General features: G+C 38.3%; 1 protein-coding gene across 14 annotated transcripts in view; it reads right to left on the bottom strand.

Annotated features, from left to right (window-relative positions):
• RAPGEF4 (Rap guanine nucleotide exchange factor 4) overlaps positions 1-19162 on the bottom strand; it is a 277635-nt gene that overhangs the window by 101606 nt on the left and 156867 nt on the right. For 8 of the 14 annotated variants that reach the window (XM_074338157.1, XM_074338103.1, XM_019727445.2 and 5 more), the window contains one exon: positions 15958-15977. The exons of 2 other annotated variants lie outside the window; for them this stretch is intronic. In XM_074338157.1, coding sequence (XP_074194258.1) covers positions 15958-15977 — 20 coding nt within the window. Of the gene's footprint in view, positions 1-10589; positions 10693-11159; positions 11179-11253; positions 11367-11439; positions 11479-15957; positions 15978-19162 lie in introns of those variants that run through there. 4 more of the 14 variants (XM_074338134.1, XM_019727453.2, XM_019727454.2 and 1 more) reach the window with 4 other exon arrangements.

Raw genomic sequence — 19162 nt, 5'->3', positions numbered from 1 at the left:
ATCAGACATGCAATAAGAACTTTCCACAGATTATTTTATTTATTTTTCACTCTAACTTCATGAGGTGAATGTTTTTCTTCTCTATTGCAAAGACAAAAAAACTAAAGATAGAGAAATTAGAAACAACTAAGATATGCAACACTATACAAATGGTTAAAAATAACTGATGATCCATTAAAAATTAGAGGACATTTTTCAACCATTACAAATAATGTTTCATGGAAGAGTTAAAATATATGGTAAGAATGATTACACTAAAAACCTAACAGCAAGAATGTCTTTTCTCATCACTCTTATTCAACATCATACTGGAAGTCCTAGCTAGTGAATCAAGAAAAATAAATAAAACGTACACAGATTGGAGAGGAAGAAATAAAACTGTCTTTATTTGCAGATGACATGATTGTCTATGGAGAAAACCCCAAAGAATCTACAAAAGAACTTTTGGAACCAATAAGCAAGTATAGCAAGGTCATAGGATATAAGGTCATAAAAAAAAACAAACCCAAAACAAAACCAAACAAAAACCAAACAACAAAAAACCAGCTGCCTTTCTATAAAGCAGCAACGAACAATTGAATTTTTGAAATTTAAAAAACAATACCTGTTGCAAAACTATCAAGAAAAAACATGAAATACTTAGGTATAAATCTAACAAAATATGTACAGGATATATATGTAGAAAACTACAAAAGACTGGTGAAAGAAATCAAAGAAAATCTAAATAAATGGAGAAATATTCCAACTTCAAGGATTGGAAGACTCAATATTGTTAACATGTCAATTTTTCTCAACTTGATCTGTAGATCCAGTGTATCCCAATCAAAATCCCAGCAAGCTACTTTGTAGATACTGACAAACTGTTTCTATAATTTATGGAAAGGAAAAGTACCTACAATAACCAACACAATACATAAGAAGACCTATACACTATAGTCAACTGATCTGCAAAAGAGCAAAGGCAATTCAATGGAGCAAAGACAGTCTTTTCAACAAAAAGCACTGGAAAAATTAGATGCCTGTATGCCAAAAAATAAATAAATAAATAAATAAATGAACATAAGCATTGACCATATAGCTTTCACTCACAAACAAACAAACAATAACAAAATCCCTCAAAACGGATCATACGCCTAAATATAAGAAGCAAATCTATAAAACTTTTGGAAGAAAACAGAAAAAAATCTAAATGACCTTTAGTTTGGTGATGAGTTCTTACATACAATACCAAAAGTATGATCAATAAAAGAAAATATTGATGTTGAACTTTATTGAAATTAAAAACTTTCGCTGTGTGCATGCTATTAAGAAGATGAAAATACATGCCACAGACTGGGAGAAAATATTTGCAAAACACATATCTCACAAAGGACATATCCAAACTATACAAAGACAGCTTAACACAATAAAAAATAACCCAATTTAAAAATGGGCAAAAGACCTTAACAGATACTTCTACAAAGAAGATATACAGATGGCAAATAGGATATGAAAAGATATTTGACATTATTTGTCAGTAGGGAAACAAAAGTCAAAACAAGAATGAGATACCACTACATACCTATTAGAATGGCTAAAATACATACAAATACTGAAAACAGACAATACCAATTGTTAGTGAAGATGCAGAGCAAAGTAACCATCATTCATTGTTGGTGGGGATGCAAAATGGTATGGCTACTTTGGAAGACAGTTTAGCAGTTTCTTACAAAACTAAATATAGTCTTATCATACAGTCTAGCAATTATACCCCTAAGTATTTATCCAACTGATTTGAAAACTTATGTCCACACAAAATATGCCCACAAATGTTTATAACAGTTTTATTTTAATTCCCAAAAACGGAAGCAACCAAGATGTCCTTAAATAGGAAAATGAATAAACAAACTGTGGCACATCTATACAATGGAACACTATTCAGCAATAAAAGAATGACCAAGCCATGCAAAAATATTTTATCTTAAATGGATATTGCTAAGTGAAAGAAACCAGTCTGAAAAGGCTACATATGGTATCATGTCATTTGTGACATCTGAAAAAAATGAAATTATAGAGAGAACAAACAAATTAGTGATTGCCAGAGTTACTGATATGGAGGAAGAATGGATAGGCAAAGCACAGGAAGTTTTTTAGGGCAGTAAAAAACTATTTTGTATGATACTGTAAATGCAGATATATGACACTATACATTTGTCAAAACCCATAGAACTGTACAGCACAAAGAGTGAAACAATATATGCAGATTAAAAAGATCATTTAGGAGGTTAGGGATCCCAGGATGGAATGCAGATTGTGACAAGATAATTTGACGATGTTACAAACGTATCAAATGATCTCACTGAAGGGAGTATGGTGAGGGAGGTGGGAAAGGTGTCGACTTAATTTCAGAAATGAATGGAGTCTGTAAGACTAAAGGCAAAAAAACACTGTACATAAGCACGCTGTTCTAGTAGATAAAGTTTGTTTCTCAAGGGGGTTCTGGTAATAAATCTAAAACCACCATACATATATACTGAATAAGACAAGTAAATAGATGGCAGATGGTACGAGTCAAATTTCTCACTGTCGGGGTGGGAAGTTACAGACAAACATGGAGAAAACGCTAGAGTGAACCATGTGGTAATGGATTAGAGTTATAAAAATAAAAATCAGTCTGAACTCATATTTAGCTAAATAGAGATACAGATAGTATATATAAACAAACATTTATACATATGTTTATATGCTCAAATTAGTATGCTTATATGTATATTTCCTTGCTCTCTCAGCTGAAAGGGCTTAGAAGCAATAACATCCCAGTAGAAACAAGCACACCTGCCACCTGGATCTTGGTTTCTCACACCATTCTTCAGTAAAAGGAACCAAGGGTCCTTGGCAAAGTGGCAGTTGCTAAGACAGGAACAGGGAATGTACAAGCATCTGGTTGTGTCAGAAAGTGAGGAAGTGTCCAAATACAATGATGGGGGTGTGAAAAAGAAACACAGGAGAGAAATAAAAGAGCTCCCAATGGCCACAGCTGGAATAAGTTGAGCAACAAAATAAATATAGTTGTATTAGATGATAACCCAAAGTATACAATAAATACCCATGAGTCCATACTGATATAAACAAATGCTTTAAAATGAATAAATAAATAAGGCAGAAGGAGACAAATTGTTCACGAAGAAGAATTGCAAATAATTTATGCAGCTGTTCACTATCAAGGAGGTGAAGCATAACTCCCTACTAAAGTGTGGGCGGTGCATACATAGTAACTTCCTTCCGGATTCAGTAGGGAAAAGCTGGTGAGGAAGAGTGATTTACAATGGGAAACTGGGCAAATACTACCTCACTTACCCAGGTAATTAAGGTCAACATCAACAATGATAAATCATATTGATAGTAAGTATCTTAGTATGATGTGATAAAAATGGTACATTATTTCTATGGTCTTTCCCCAAAAACCCATAATCTAAGTCTAGTCTTGAAAAAAAAACATCAGTCGACTCAAAACTGAGGGACAGTTTCCTAAATACCTGACCAGCATCCCTCAAATCTGTCAGTCCTCAACAACAAGGAAAGTTTGAGAAACCTAAGAGCTTGAGGAGCCAGGACCAAGAACTGTAAAGTGATATCCTAGATGGGATGCTGGAACAGAAAAAGGACATCACGTAAAAACAAAGGAAATCTGAATAAAGAATGGACTCTGGTTAATGATAACATATCAGTAGTGGTTCATAAAAAATGGTGAAAGATAAAAACTGTCAACCCATAACTCTCTATCCAATGAAAATACCCTCTAGGAATGAAGGTAAAGACATTCCCAATGAAGGAAAATTTAGGGGAATTCATAGCCAGCAGACCTGTTTTATAAGAGTTTTTAAAGGAAGTTCTTCAGACAGAAGGGAAATGGTACCAGAGGGAAACTTAGAACGTCAGAAATAAAGGAAGAACAACAGCAGTGTAACTGAAAATAATTTTAAAAATGGGAAGGGGGTGGTGTGAAAACTAACTTTTACAATATATAGATTGCTGTTTGAAAAAAAACTATTGCAGAAGAAATTCATTCTCCAATATGGTTGAAACAATATTAAATAATTTAAAAAGTCCTTTAAAAACTTAATTGAAAAAAGTAGGCTATGAAACTATATATAGAAAGAGAACTAAATTTGTTTCTATATATTAAATATAGAAATACACAGAGCTCTGGGTGGTGGTATTTTGGGAGATGTTTAAAATAGTTTCATGTTTCCAAATATTCAACACAAGCACTATTAAATTTATGATGCAGAAAAGATAACCATTGTTTAAAAAAATCCACTGTCTTACTAGACTTCATTTTAGACTCTTGGCACAAACATTTCCTCTTAGGCGCACAATATAAGCTTCAATGACTCATCTGAATGTAAATTTGGCTCTTAGACTTTAAAGACTTAAAATCAAATAGATAAAAAAGAAGACATTCCTATAGTATTCTAGGACAAATAGGATTGCTTATGTCATCTACTGATTCAGAACCCACATCTAAGGAGCTCAAAAGACTTAACAAGATCAAATCTTGTTAATTTCCACATCATACATGTTAAGACAGTGAAAAAGAAATTATGATTCTGATTGAATTGGAACGCATGGAATTTCTAAAGCACAATGCTTATTGCAATCAGAGCTATTGCAAAATGTGATGTCAACATAATTCTCCTAAGTGCTTCTGTGCTACTGCTTCATAAACAAGGGATGAAGACTAACCCCAAATGAGATATTGATTGCATTATGATGTTATCTGAGTACTCCACAGGAAAGGGACTGATTTGTTAGCAGTCAGCCAAATGTGCCTCACTGGGGAGGAAGAGTAAACATCTACCATTTCCTGTCCCCCCTTTTCCTGGGCATAGACCTGCTCCTCCTCTTCAGAACTGAGCCCACACTGGCTCAGAGTTGGGGTGGAGGGACCACACGACCCACACTAGATCAGTAAGTATACTTCTGCAAGGTTTTCTAACTGTAGCTGCCATTTTGGTGGCCATGTTTGCTGGCTTGGGCGGAAGTAGAAAGTAGAGCCCTTGGCTTCTAGTAGCTAAAGGCCAACTCCACACCTGTTCTTCCTGTGGACTGGGTCTATGAGTCCCCAACTTACAGTCTTGTTTACTTTTGAGGTGACTTGATATGAGTTTCTGCCATCTGTATCTACAGAGTAGAGTCTGAAGTTATACAATAACTTAGTAACTCTGCAATCTTGTGAAGAGGGAGAATGTTGGGGTATGTGTGAGTAATGAAACATTCCTTTCTCAGAAATCCTTTGGTTCAAGTTATGTGGCTCTTACAATGTGTGAGGTATTTCGGCACCATTTCTCAGTAGCACATTCTGATATAATTATCCATTCATCTATCTCTCTGCTAGACTATTTAGGGTGTAAGGTTGTTTGGTCTTTGAAGACTTAGTTTTACTGGACTTTGCATCTCAAGAGCCAAAGTATGTGCCCGCATGGCACGTAGTGGCCACTTAATCAATGTTAGTTGATTTAAAAAGGATTAAATAAAATACGATCATTTTTCCTATTACAGAATCACTTCACTCCTTCGAACTTTATTAATTGGAAATTTGTGACTAGGCTAGAAAATTAATTTATTTAAGAAAAAGGGTGTTATTATCCTATTTAGTAGTACAAGAAACCATAAAGAAAATGATTAAACTAATTAAGAAAATAAATTGTTTCAAGTAGGCCATCGCTATTTAAAATCACTGATTCATATAGAAATAATCTGTGGGCTAAGTTACAAATAATACCCCTATACCTATTCATTAAATTAGGTCCCTGAGGATGTTTATTAAGCAACACTTTGTTAGCTTGATTCATTTACTATTTGTACTTGAAATACCCACAAAACAACCTTTTACCATTTCAAAAGGTGACATTTGCAGTTCTACATACAGTTTACTTACAAACATAAATTCTCTTAAAATCTACAAAATATAACAGAGAGAGGAGATAAACATAATAAAATTCTTGCTGATTTTTGCTTCATTATTTTTATTTCTTTCAGACACTTTCCAATTTTATTCATGCCCCAGGCACATGCTACTTAGTCTGAAAACCCAACATCCAATCTCATTATCACTCTCTAATGTTGATTATCATTAACTATTGACTGGATCGAGGAGTCACAGCACAAAAGTCTCATCACACCTTATTCCTGGCTATTGCCGAGAACGACCTTCAAACTCCGTCTCCAAATTCACTTTATCGTCAGCATTCCCTTTCTTAGTTATTGCCAGCTGTACCCTTCCACGTGGTCAGGCCCCAAACCCTGAAGCCCTCCTGACTCCTTCCTTTCTCTCCCCTCACATTTCGTCCATGAGAAAATCCTATGAGCTCCATTTTCAAATCCACCGAGAACGTACCACTTCCCACCACCACCACTGCCACTGTGCCGTCTTCTGTGTCTCTCCATGAGGTACCACACTAGCTGCCCAGGAGCCGAGGACATTAGTGACAGTGCTATTTAAAACTATTTCCATTCTCGTGTGCTTATTTATGTGAATGAGCTTTCCTAGTACTTACATACCTAAAAACCAAGAAGAGGAATAGAATTGATACTAAACCCCTGTTGCATATAGATAACAAATTCATTTTTAAAAAGCACCCAAGTCACTCAGTGATGCATTTCTAATGATAATTTGCTTTAATATTTAATAATTATTTTTTAAAAATCTATAAAATACTTATTTTGTTTGTCAACTATGCATTCCTACTAACTGTCATAATTCAATCCAGAAGAAAATATTTGATAGGGACCCATGGTCACAAGAAATTTTATAATGTTAAGATTTAAACGTACATACTCATTTTTGATACATGAAAGTATAAGAATAGGGTGATCAAGAAGACACTTTCAATCATAAAAATACATTACAACTTGGAGGTGCAAGATTAACCCTGGACAGTTCACATTTGGACAAGTAATATGAAGGAAAATTATCTTCTATTTTACTTAAGAGACTGCTATGTTTGGGTCTTTGTTATTGTAGCTGAATCTGTATATACTAATACATTGATACAATTAAAAAAGTAATCAGGCCTGGAAACAAAATCATTGCAGGGAATAAAATTATATGGCGGAAATAGGATGGGACTATGATTTAAAGGAAAAAAAGAAATAATGTAACATTGCGAACACTTAAAGCAGAGATGTTCATATATTTTTAAAACAGTAAGTAACAAATTGTTTCCCGTAATGCCTGACTCTGGTCTAATACACAGTAAGCATTCTATAAAAATTTGCTAATTAATAGAATCACTTCTTTGGAAAATTTGTCTGACTTAAAGAATTGGAACTAAATATCTTTCTATGGACTGGCAGACCAAAAGTACTCCTTCATTTAGGAAAGCCAAACATCAATAACATATTAGATCGAAAGGCATATGAATGAAGTAATGAAAATGAATGAGGGAATGAACTGGATATTTTGGTTAACGTGGAGGTTCCCAAGTACCAGGAATCTCACAAAAGAAAATAACATTTACTATTAACATTTCCACTTTCATCCAAACATTTTTTGTGCCATGTAACTAAAACTTCAGCTTTAAGGTTAGACATGCAGAAACCCTGGAGTGGCCACCAGAGGGAGCCCAAGTGTTTTTCTGAATATACCAGACACCAAAGAGAGAAAAAGAAAACCAGTACAACATATAAAGCTGGGGAAGTGGGAGCATAGGGGTAGGTAGGGGGAGGGACCATGACCTGTTTCGTTCACTTATAAGAATAGCTTGTGGGACAACAGAGCCATTTTTTGCATTTATGGTACAAATTTGTTTACTAGGCAGTTGTACATTGCAATACTTTGACACTTTTAAGAGGAGAATTGGTTAAACATAATATTAAAACCTCACATACCCTAAAACTAGGAGGTCCAGGGTGGACTGCTGTGATGGCATCCATGGCTTGCTGCGGGGCCCCCAGACAAAGCAGGCGCCTTCTCCAGCTTATCTTCATGTTCCTACTCTGACTCTATCCTGGTCCATCCTTGTAATCAACTTTGGGTGTGGTTTCCTCACTTTGTTTGGGATGCAGTTATCAAATTACAGCACCGAGTGAGCACTTGGTGTGACTTGGGAATTTTTCATTCTCCTGGCTAAGCCAAGTCATATGGACATTAAGATGAATGACTTTCCATTTGGCATCCTGAAGTCTTCCCAGAATTTAGAACTGGACCAAATCCTAACAGGATGCAAGAGCACCTTTATAAACCTTCCCAGACCCAATCACCATGTGAACCAGACCCCGCTGGCAAACCTCAGTGATCCCTCAGGTTAGAAACATATCCATGGGCTGAGGCTGCACACCAAGGAATGACCCTATTTAGAACTGAGCGTAATACAATGTTTTTCGAGAGCAGTGTCAAGTTTCAGAATTTTCCCCATGCTTTACCTTATTTGATCTCCCAGCAGTCCTTTCATTGTGGTAGTTCAGGAATCACTATCTTATCAATGAGGAAACTGAAACTTCTGGAGGTTGTGACTTGCTCAGTGCTGCTGACTATTAAATGTCAGGGACAGAAATTGATGCATTTTGGGGGACTTGAACTATAACAATGAATGAGTGTTGAACTATAAGACATTATACTAATGTCTTCTGAGATAGAAAATTACCATCTTCCTTTGCTTCCAAATTACAAGTGAGTGCCAAGTGTGATGAAGTGAGTTTAACGATGTAGCACTTTTTTTACCCAGTATTCTCATGGCATGCTTCCTTAAGTTTCTTGTTCATGTCTGGGTGGGGTAATTTTACCATGTATACAAATAAATTAGCACAAACAAATAATTTCCACAAGGTTAGGTTGTCTGCTGACTGCTGTTAGATTTAATATGTGGACTAATGCTTTGAATATGGAATCAAAAGCATTCTGATTGAATGTGACAATGACACCCAATTGGGAGGGGGTGGCTGGCACCTCAGAGAACTAGAATGAAATTTAAAATGACCTCGGCAAATGTAAAAGGAAAAAGAGGGGAAAATTCAATACAAAGCTTTGCAGAGTGATTCATTCTAGAGAATGGGGGGAAAAACAAAGGAGAACAACAGAAATGAGGGAGCACTGACTCGTCGGCAATTGCAGCAGAAAAGGATCTGGGGATCAGAGTGAACAATCGGCTTCAGAGGCCTCAGCAATCTAGATCTGTCCTTTTAAAAAAGAAGGCATGATATGGGGAGGCATGATATAGGGCAAAATTCAAGTTAATTCCTCACCTACATTCAAAATAGATCAAGCTTAAGGGTAAAACATGATGTTTTGCTGGGACCTGGAAATGCCTGAAGCTGGGAAGCCAGATTTTGACAACTTTAACAAGGTTTCTAGAAAGTAGAATGCCCAAAATAATGAACAGTTTTTCATTTTCGATCTGATGAAATTAGCCCCAAGAGATAAAGTTCTGGGGCTCTGTTCCTTGGTTCATGCAATGTCCTCCTTTCTCTTCTACCTGGGTAACGTCTACTTTCCATCAAGAGTGCATGCAGGCATTTCCTCCTCCGGGAGGCCTGCTCCGAGCCCCTTCCCTTCTCCCTGAGAACTGCACACTGCCCCCTTGTGTCCTGGTACAGAGTGGGTGCCAGCCCTGGCTAAGCACTTGGCATGCAGCACCTCATTAATCCTCCTGGAAGCACCCTGGGGTAGGACACTGTTCTTCTTCCTGCTCCGGAGATGAGGAAACAGAGGACTAAGGAGGGGAGCTAACTTGTCCACCCTTCTCATGGGTAGCAAGTAGCAGAGCTGGGCTTTAACTCAAGCCTGACGAGCTCCTAGGCCACGTCCTCATGCCACGCTTTCGGCCAAATGTGTCCACGACACTTCCTTGCACTAATGTGTTCCCATGTCTGCCTCTATCCACTGATTACAGCTCCCTGAAGGTAAACTGCTTCATTTGTTTTCATAGTCCCCCATGGGGCCTGGGATCGATCAATACACATGTGTTAAATGAAAGTTTTCAAGCAAATAGATGGCACATTTTATGGGCATTTCTGAATCATTCTTTGACTGAAGGAAAACAGAAAATAAAGCAAAGTTGAAGTGCAGAGAATTTAAACAATTTTAAAAACTGGCAATATGAATTCTGAACTATACCAGAATTACTAAAGATGATTTCACAATTTTCTTTTCTGGAAAATTTAAAGAATGAAAATAGCTAAATATGTATTTATACATACATATGTATGTGTCTATATATGTAGATGTGTGTGTGTGTATGTACATCAGAGATAGATAATATCTATCCTCTCTCTCTCTCTTCAATGTAATTTTACCCATAGGTAAGGAAAATGACTACAGAATATTTTAACATCAGTAGATTCAAGGGAGCCTGTCTGATACACAATTGTTATAAGAAAAGAATCCAAATATTAAATGACATGTTATCCCCAGATTAATTTATCCTATCTGAGATTGCTACACTTTGCTCTCTGAAACATGAGACGTATTTTGCAAATAGTCTGGTTTCAATTTCTCAAAACAAGAAAATTAAAAATTCAAATACATAAAGGACACTACATATTTTAGTCTCACGCTCAGTTGAGATAACATGCTAGCAGCCCAGAGTTACAGGTGATGAACGTATTACCTGCAGCACAGGATGAAATATTTCTGAAGACAGCAATACACTCTCCCCTAACTTTGGACTCAGCAGTTAGTACCTTACTATCAACACGACGTTACGTTCCTTGTCCCTCCTGGTGGTGTAACTGATTCTCAGCAGCACAGCCCGTAAGGAGCAGCCTCACCTCAGGCCTGCGCTATTTCTTAAAGTGAGAGCAGAGAGAAGCTGTTGGCTAGAGAGCCTGGGGAATCTCATTGCTTCTTTTGTTATCAGTGTTAACTATTAAACGCTGCCCAGGTTCTCTGTGATATGTGGCCAAGTCACATTCTAGTTACAGAAAAGATTAAGAACCTATTCAGAGCAGGGTTACATGGTATAACTCGGTGGCACGCCTAGAAAACCATCATCCGGGCAGCAACATTAGAAAGTTCTATTCCATCAAAGAAATTTTTAAAGTGTAGAGACACCAACATTAGAACATTAAAACAATCACTGAATGTAATTCCTAATATTATAAACATAACTCTAAAATATAGTAACAAAGTCACCACCCAAATATACCCCAGTATGTGCCCTTTCTCCAAGCAAACTCACGGCGAGCAGGTCCTGTGAACATGGCCGAGAACACGCAGAGGCAACAAACACCTGGCCCAGTGGACAACAGAAGATCAGGTTTTTAGAGTGTTACCTGCATTTACCAGTCACTATTTAGATGAAGGACAACTACACATCATCTTAAAATTGGAAGCGAAAACTGGAAGCTGGAGTGGAAGACGGTACAGTCAGCTTTCACAAGCGATTAGAGGAACAGACGGAATAAAAAGCAGAAAGGAATTCAGCAAGGGCACTCTGCCCCATAAAGTGCATAACTCACAAACACAAAAACAAACATGTCTTCAGAGACCCGAGAGCTGAAGTTGCCCTTGGCACCTTCGCCATGAAGTCACTGGGGCTCTCCAGGAGGTGGGGCAAAGTAAGTCTTGGCTCACTGAGCTACACGTTCCAATAGGCCAGCTAAAGAAATGAGTATTTACACACTACACAACGCACAGAATGGGGCCAGCAACAGCTTGCATCTAATCTTCTCTTGGACGATAAGCAATTTGTCCTTCAAAATCAAAACAAGCAGGCTCAGTATTTTCTAAGTCTTTAGCATTTGATTGGTTTGCTCTCCTGTGGAGAGCTTTGCACCTTCAGCCAATCACATGCGTGTTGTTTCTGGGTGGTGACAGCACTGGTGAAACCATTCTCAGCCCAGAACAGAGGGAAATGGCTGCCGGGTAAATCCGTGAACTTTGGTCAAGATGTCTTGATAAGCTCTGGATGAGCATTGGGCATGTTTTAAAGCAAGATTTTAAAATTGTGTTCTGCAGAAAACTGTTGGTTTGAATTCAGGAGGTGTTCTAAAGCTGGAGTTGAAAGGTTTTACAGGGTTTAATGGGATTATCTAAGGTTTTTTTAATATATTTTATGTTTGTATCAGGATACACAATTTCCTTTTTCTTTACCTGGCCAGAATAATAGCCAGTCTATAATGGTAAAATAAGATGTCATCATTTAATTGGTGGGAAATATTCTAATTTGTGTTCTCTAACCTTGAAAAAGAGCAACAACAGAGATAAATGTCATTATAGTCTCTAATAATTCCTAACCTTTGAACCTAATAGTTTCTTGCTTATTATTATTCTATTGCCCTCTTTTTAATGAGAATTTTCACAAACTGTGTAAATTATTTTCTTATCATTTGCCATTTAAAATCTTGTCTTTATAATAATTTCTGAAAATTAGTCTTCCTATAAATGACCTGTGATTTTTAAAAGTTTGAGAAAATTGAAGTCGTCTTCTTAAAATGAGACGTATCAAATAGTTTTCCAAGACCCCAAAGCTTGCTCATTACCGTGTTTCCCTGAAAATAAGACCTAGCAGGACCATCAGCTCTAAGGCGTCTTTTGGAGCAAAAATTAATATAAGACCCGGTCATTATATTATGTTATGTTATGTTACGTTACGTTAGATTATATTAAAGACCCGGTCTTATATTATAGTAAAATAAGACCAGGCCTTATATTAATTTTTGCTCCAAAAGGCGCATTAGAGCTGATGGTCCAGCTAGGTCTCATTTTCGGGGAAACACGGTATTAACTGGTGACATCAGTTCTTGCAGTGCTCGGGAAACTTTGACCTCTGCGTCGATTGTGTTTTATCCTGGGAAAGTACTCTTTCATATTTAGCAAGAAGCTTGCTAAGCACACTATCAAGCTTGCTAATCACAATGGCCTGAAAACTGAAGACCTCTAATGATCCTGTTGGAAACAAGGTGTTTGTGAATCAGGCAATGGGATTATTTTGTAGTTTCTTCTTGAATCTATTTTCTGGCTTCCTCCACACTGAGGAAGAAAAGTATAAACTCCTAAAACTATAAAACTCCATAGCAGTTGCCTCTCAAAAGGATGGAGCAGAATAAGTAACAAAACCTACGTAAGTAGCAAAAATATTATAGACAAGCTCATACTTTCAAAGGGCAACGGTACTGTTCAACTATAAAGCTTTCTTTTACTTATGATCTTTAGCTTCTATGTTAAAAACATGGTCAGTCAGGTATGGCACATATAGAAGACAGAAAAAATACAACTTAACACAGGTCAAAGAGAAGAACTTCTACATAAAATCAAAAGCCCCAAACAACTGCAACCCTACCAAAATAGTCTACTTGCTTTATTGGCTCAATGGTCATTTTTCTAATATTTTCATCAGTTATTTTATAGGTTCCAATGTCCTGTGGTACCTAACGTTAAACGATGTCTCTACCAATTACAGTAAGTAGTAGGCAAAATAATCCAGCAAGTTAACGGCCAGCCCATTTGTTTCTACGCAAGTGCAATTTATGAAAAGAAAGTTCGTTTTATGTAAGGTAAGCCTGGGTCTGAAAATAAAATGTAGCTGGCAAGGCAGATAAAAACACCACTTACTGACAGCTGCATACTTGATTAAAAGTTAAACACGGTGATTAACAAAATCAAGAGTAGGAGCTGGAAAGGAGAATATATTCTTTCCACAAAGACTCTGTTTGGACACTGAAACAATAGTCTAAGTGCTTTTATTTCAGTCACAGGCATATTATTGCTATTTAGAAACATAAAGAGAATATAATATCATCCAGCATGTAGTTAAAGAAGGTAAAGAATAAAAGAAATCACCATAACGCAACTGGTCTATTATAAAGGAAAAACTTCAATTAACACCACTTTAAGGCTCTTAGGCTTCTTTTTATCTTTCTGGAGCTTCAACTCTGCTCATGAATGTCTTTCATCTCATTTGCTTTACTCAGACTGATGGCACTGGAGAGGGTTCCTAATAGCACAGTGTGACATTACATCCACTCTATCTGTTGATAGAGAAAAAGTGTGCTTTTCTGTTTGCTAGAGCATTTGACATAGAATGGCTCCAACAAATGCAAATAAGCATACACGACATCTAATACTGGGGAGACAGCCTGGCCAGCCCCCCAAATCCTTCAGGGCCACGTGGTGTGAAGGGTTCCTTGTATCCAACTTTCTGCAAACTTCCAATTCCTATTTTGTCACAAAGTGAGCTACATGATGACAGCTGGTAGACTCTCTGCTTAGAACGATGTGGCTGGCGTCCCACGGCAGGAAGGTCCAATCTAAAGGTCACTGGGGGCCTCAGAGAGTCAGAGCTTCCTTTTGAAGCTTAGAACATGTTAGACCCCCCAGGGTTTGGCCATTCTGTGTGCGCTCTCCACATCACTGATAGGCCCTTCACAAGGAGCTCTTTCATCTTCTTTATTTGGCTAATGCCCTGTGTATTTTCTGTGGTAGCGTGCTTTGGGACATCCGTGTCCAAACGGTGGCAGGATCAGTTTGTTCACTTCAGAGTCTAAAGGCCATGGCTTTAGACTCTCCATGAACCTCATTAGCTAGAGCTTTACTCAACAACAAACATATTTTTTAATAGCAAAAGACCAAGGGAAAGGTTTGCTGAAGAAAGGTATTTTAAGGAGAATCACAAAGGCAAAAGAATAGTTACGCTATATTAGGTTGGTGCAAAAGTAATTGCGGTTTTTGCATTTTTTTTTTTAACCTTTTCAACCTCAATTTCTTTTGCGCCAACCTACTAAAAGGCAGAACACTTTTCAGAGCAAAGCTAGCTAGAAAATGATACAAGACTTGAGAAAATAATAATTACAATAATAGTCCTAACATTTACTGAGCTCTATTGTAGTATCTCTCTATGCTTTCCACAGCTTATCTCATTTAATATTCATAACAGCCTGTTAGGGTTGTCAGGACTAGTGGCCACATTTTGAAGATGAGGGAGGGGGGCTTAGAGAAGTCAGGTAGCTTGCGCAAGGCCCCACAAGGAGGAACTAAAATCCTTTGCTGAACCAAGCCAAGTAAAATTTGGGTGTGACATTTGAAGTGACGTTGCTAGGTCTTGGACCCAAATTTGTAGCAGTACAGCAGTGGGTGAGAATTCCCAACCAGCCCTTTAAAACCAAGATTATGAAAAGAGGAAGACCTAAAGAAAGCTAGAGTCAGATTGCCGAGAAGGAACAGAAAAATAACCTGAATTTAATTAAGACGATATCTCAGTCCACAGACACAGGACCAAAAGCAGAGAAAGAAAAGGGTGACATTGCCACTTGGGTACAGCAATGTGACACATCTGAGAGCCACCAAGCACCGCTTCAGACTCATCACTATGTGCTTCCATCAGTAACCCTTCCATGACGTTGTCTAAATTTAGATTCCAGTTAATATAACTGGTATCATTATTATTTATATCATGTTTATGACATCAAAGATAATGTCACAAACCACTCCCATTCTTAGAATACATGCTTGATCCTATTTCTTAGGAAAGGTTGATCCTAAACTTTCCACTCTCTCACCTGTTTTCCCTAAACAACTATAGTAATTCATTATTTTTGGCTTCCAAAGAGAAAGATTGACTTTAACGCACTGGGATACAACTAGGCAAATTCATCATTTGACCCTGAATTGCGTATTTTGTATTCCTGCCAAGGAAAAACCACAAATTTTCTATAGGTTGCTGAACTAATGACTTGTTGTACTGCCGTGGATACATCAGGGGGAAAAAGAAAACACTTAGCAACTGTGCTGCTTCCCCCTAGTGTAACCATTCTTTAGACTACTTAACGTCAAGGACATGTGAGGACCGTGTCAGAGCAATCAGCCTTCTGCCCTTTATGTTTCAAAGTGAACCACCAGAGATGCCAGAATAAGATTAGAAAGATATTTATTGCTCTGTTGAGTGTGGATAAAGAACTCTCTTTGCTGGCAAGGTAACCATAATTATTTTTTACCTTTTGACAGTTTTTAGAAGCTAGGCAGAGAGAATAGCTACTCACGTTCTCCTTGTCAGGAATCCCTAGAAGAGGAAAAGGAGAGAGAGAGAGAGAGAGACCATGAATTGTAAGATCAACCTGTAAAATGGAACTGAAATCCTTTCCTGAATCAAACCAACTAAAACACTGAGGCAGTGTGAGGTGTTTTCAAAAAAACAAAACAAAGAAAACCTGCACAATGCTATCTAGAGAAAAATAGCAGCATCTATCAAAATCTGTAGCATAAATAAATCAATGAATCAGGAGTAGGGCTGTGTGCCAGACAACACTTCATGCCAACTTAGATTTTCTACCATATGCTTTACCTTCCCAGAGATAAAAATCTATCCCTGGTTCATTTATACCACGTGAGCAGCTAATTCTTCTGTCTTGGCCACCAGAGCACTGAAAATTTGAGACAGACACATCAGCAACAAAAGTTGCACATAATATATTTTTACATTTCAAACCAACTCATACTGCTACAGGGATTGGAACCTAGGGGCACATAGCGCATAAAACCCACTAGAATACGGCTTTCGTTTGCTGCCTCCAAGTCAGGTCTGAGCAGGGCAGTGGCTGTTTCCAGGGATATATTAGTTTTCTCAGCAAAAAAATTAAACATTCATCCATCTATGCATTCATTTACACATTTCATGAGCACCTACTACAGGCATGTCCTGGTCCTTTGCACTTCCTTTGGGGCTGCTACTCTGATAGACAGGGTAAAGGTGGCCATCCAGGAAGCCCCAGAGCCCTAGCAGAGCTTAACGCTCCCTGTGCAGTGGGCATAAGTAGCCTTATACTGAGGAGACATGAAAGCACGAGTGGTTCTTATCTGTGGCTTGCACCCAGCTTTGAACCACTGAGGCAGTGTGAGGTGGTTTATAAAAATATAGTATATCCAAATTCTGCGTTTAATAAGGGGCTACAATGATTTACAATATTGGCATTAAAAGAACTGAGTGCACATCCTAATAGGCAGCAGTGCAGTGCACGGGAGGGATAAGAATGGAAGAGACTATTTGGAAACATTCCCTAATCAAACTTTGGCTCCAAACTTAGATAGCAACAGGGTATAAAATCTCAGGCAAGAAACGGGGGGATAGAAAAGGTTGTTCTCTCAAACAGAGAGCACTAATGGGCATGTTTGCCACCACTTCCCAGATCTGTCAGAAAGACTAAGGGTGGCCTAAGGTTAGCACTCAGAAACTCATTTTGCATCCATCTATCCCTCCCTGCCTCCCTGCCTCCCTCCCTCCCTCCCTCCTCCCTCCCTCCCTGCCTCCCTGCCTCCCTCTCTCCCTCCCTCCTTCCCTCCCTCCCTCCCTCCCTCCACTCATCTATCCATCCACCCAATCAACCACCATTTGAAAGGACTAGAGTTGGTTGAATGAGGAGATACAGGGGCGTAACAAAAGCTTATTTTCTAGGTTTAAGATAAATACACAGTTGCACAAATCACCGTAACTCAGTGGCTGGAAATTAAGGTTTCTCTAGAGAAACAGTACTGAAAAGGTGATTTGGGGCCAGGCAGGAACTTGAAAGTTGGGCTAAGGCATTGGCAGCCTTGGAATTGTGCCTTCCATGGCAGGCCATGCACAAATATTAAAAGGTTTTGAGCAACAGAGTGATACGATCAGGAAATAGGAGGGAAGGGACCGTTCATAATTAATAGACATTTAGGACATAGAAACCAGACGCAATGGCATGGTCCTCGATTGAATTCCAGTTTGAGCAATGAGCTATAAACATATTCAGTTGGGGAAATCTGAATATGAACACGGTGGGAGATATTAGTAAGGAAAACCACGCCAGTTACTAGATGTGCTAAGGACGCAGTGGTTACGCATGGAAAAGTTTTTATTTTCAAAAATACCCGCTGAAGTATTTTGGGGGGAAGTGTATGTATATATGATCAAAAGAAAGAAGCATGGGATTATTAATTTTACAATACACACTAAGTTCATAAACAAATCCTATTTAGACATTAAGATTAATTTCATCAAAGTGATGAAAACATGGGTGTTAACTGTATCATTCTGTATGTTCGAAAATTTTCACAATAAAAAGTAAATAAAAAAAGTTCTCACACTGGGATTTATAGATGATGTAATACAGAACTGTACACCTGAAATCTATGTAACTTTACTAACAATTGTCACCCCAATAAACTTTAATCAAAAAAACAATTCTGTGTAAGTTAGCTGTAGGGTAGACCAAGAGTGAGACACTGAAGGTTCAGAGCCAGCAGAGTCATTTTTGCCCTCAGGTCAAGAGTGACGAGGCCCTCAGCAGGTGGCTGTGGAGGAAACAGAAATGAAAGAATATGAACGTGACCAAGGAAGAAGCAAGGAATGGACAAGTGATTAACTCCGGTGGGTAGAGGTGAGAGAAAGGATGACTCCGCAATGGTTAGGGTTTAGAGCCTGGTAGATGGGAGCAGAACAGTGGAGTTAAGAATGCAAATGAGCTTTCAGGACAGAGGATCAGTTTTGTGGGGGTTGGGATGTGTTCTGATACTGATTTTTTCTTTTTTTTTTAAGGAGGGCGCAGCTCACAGTGGCCCATGCAGGGATCGAACCGGCAACCTTGGGGTTCTTAGCACCATGCTCTAACCAACTGAGCAAACTGGCCACCCCTGCTACTGATATTTTGAGTTTAAGAAGCCAGCAGGACACCCTGGAGGAAAGAGAACCCGCAGTCATTTGCAAAGCTAGGCTGCCCTTTGGAGGAATCAGAGGTATTGGTTCAGGAAGTATTTATATTAATAGCAAGAAATGATGCAATGGTCAAGAGGAAAGTATAGAGAAAAACAGCCAAGGCAGTTTGGGTGACACCTAGACTTTTGAATGAGAGGAAGAAGTACCTGTGAAAAAGACAATGGCCAGCGAGACCCAAGAAAACAAGGAGAACGCAGTGGAGCCAGGGAATCAGGGGAGAGTGGAGCCTGGGCACCCAAAGTCTTATTCAATTCAGAAAGAATGGGAAACAGTAACAACTGAGTCTGGTTATTGGTTGTTCACTGGAAGCTGCAGGGTGGTTTCAGTCAAGAAGTATGGGGCAGAAGCCAGCCTTTGAGGGGTTAAAGAGGAAATCATAACAAACGTCATCTGGGTGTTCATTATATGCTTGGAACCCTTCTAAACACTTGACGCGTTTTGCTTCATTTAATCTTCACAATAATTCTGTGAGGAAACCAAGGCACAGAGAGACTAAGTGCCTTGCC

This window comes from Rhinolophus sinicus, linkage group LG01 (genome assembly GCF_036562045.2).
Source record: "Rhinolophus sinicus isolate RSC01 linkage group LG01, ASM3656204v1, whole genome shotgun sequence".
In the NCBI taxonomy this organism is placed as follows: domain Eukaryota; kingdom Metazoa; phylum Chordata; class Mammalia; order Chiroptera; family Rhinolophidae; genus Rhinolophus; species Rhinolophus sinicus.
This window is presented reverse-complemented; position numbering and strand designations above follow the sequence as displayed.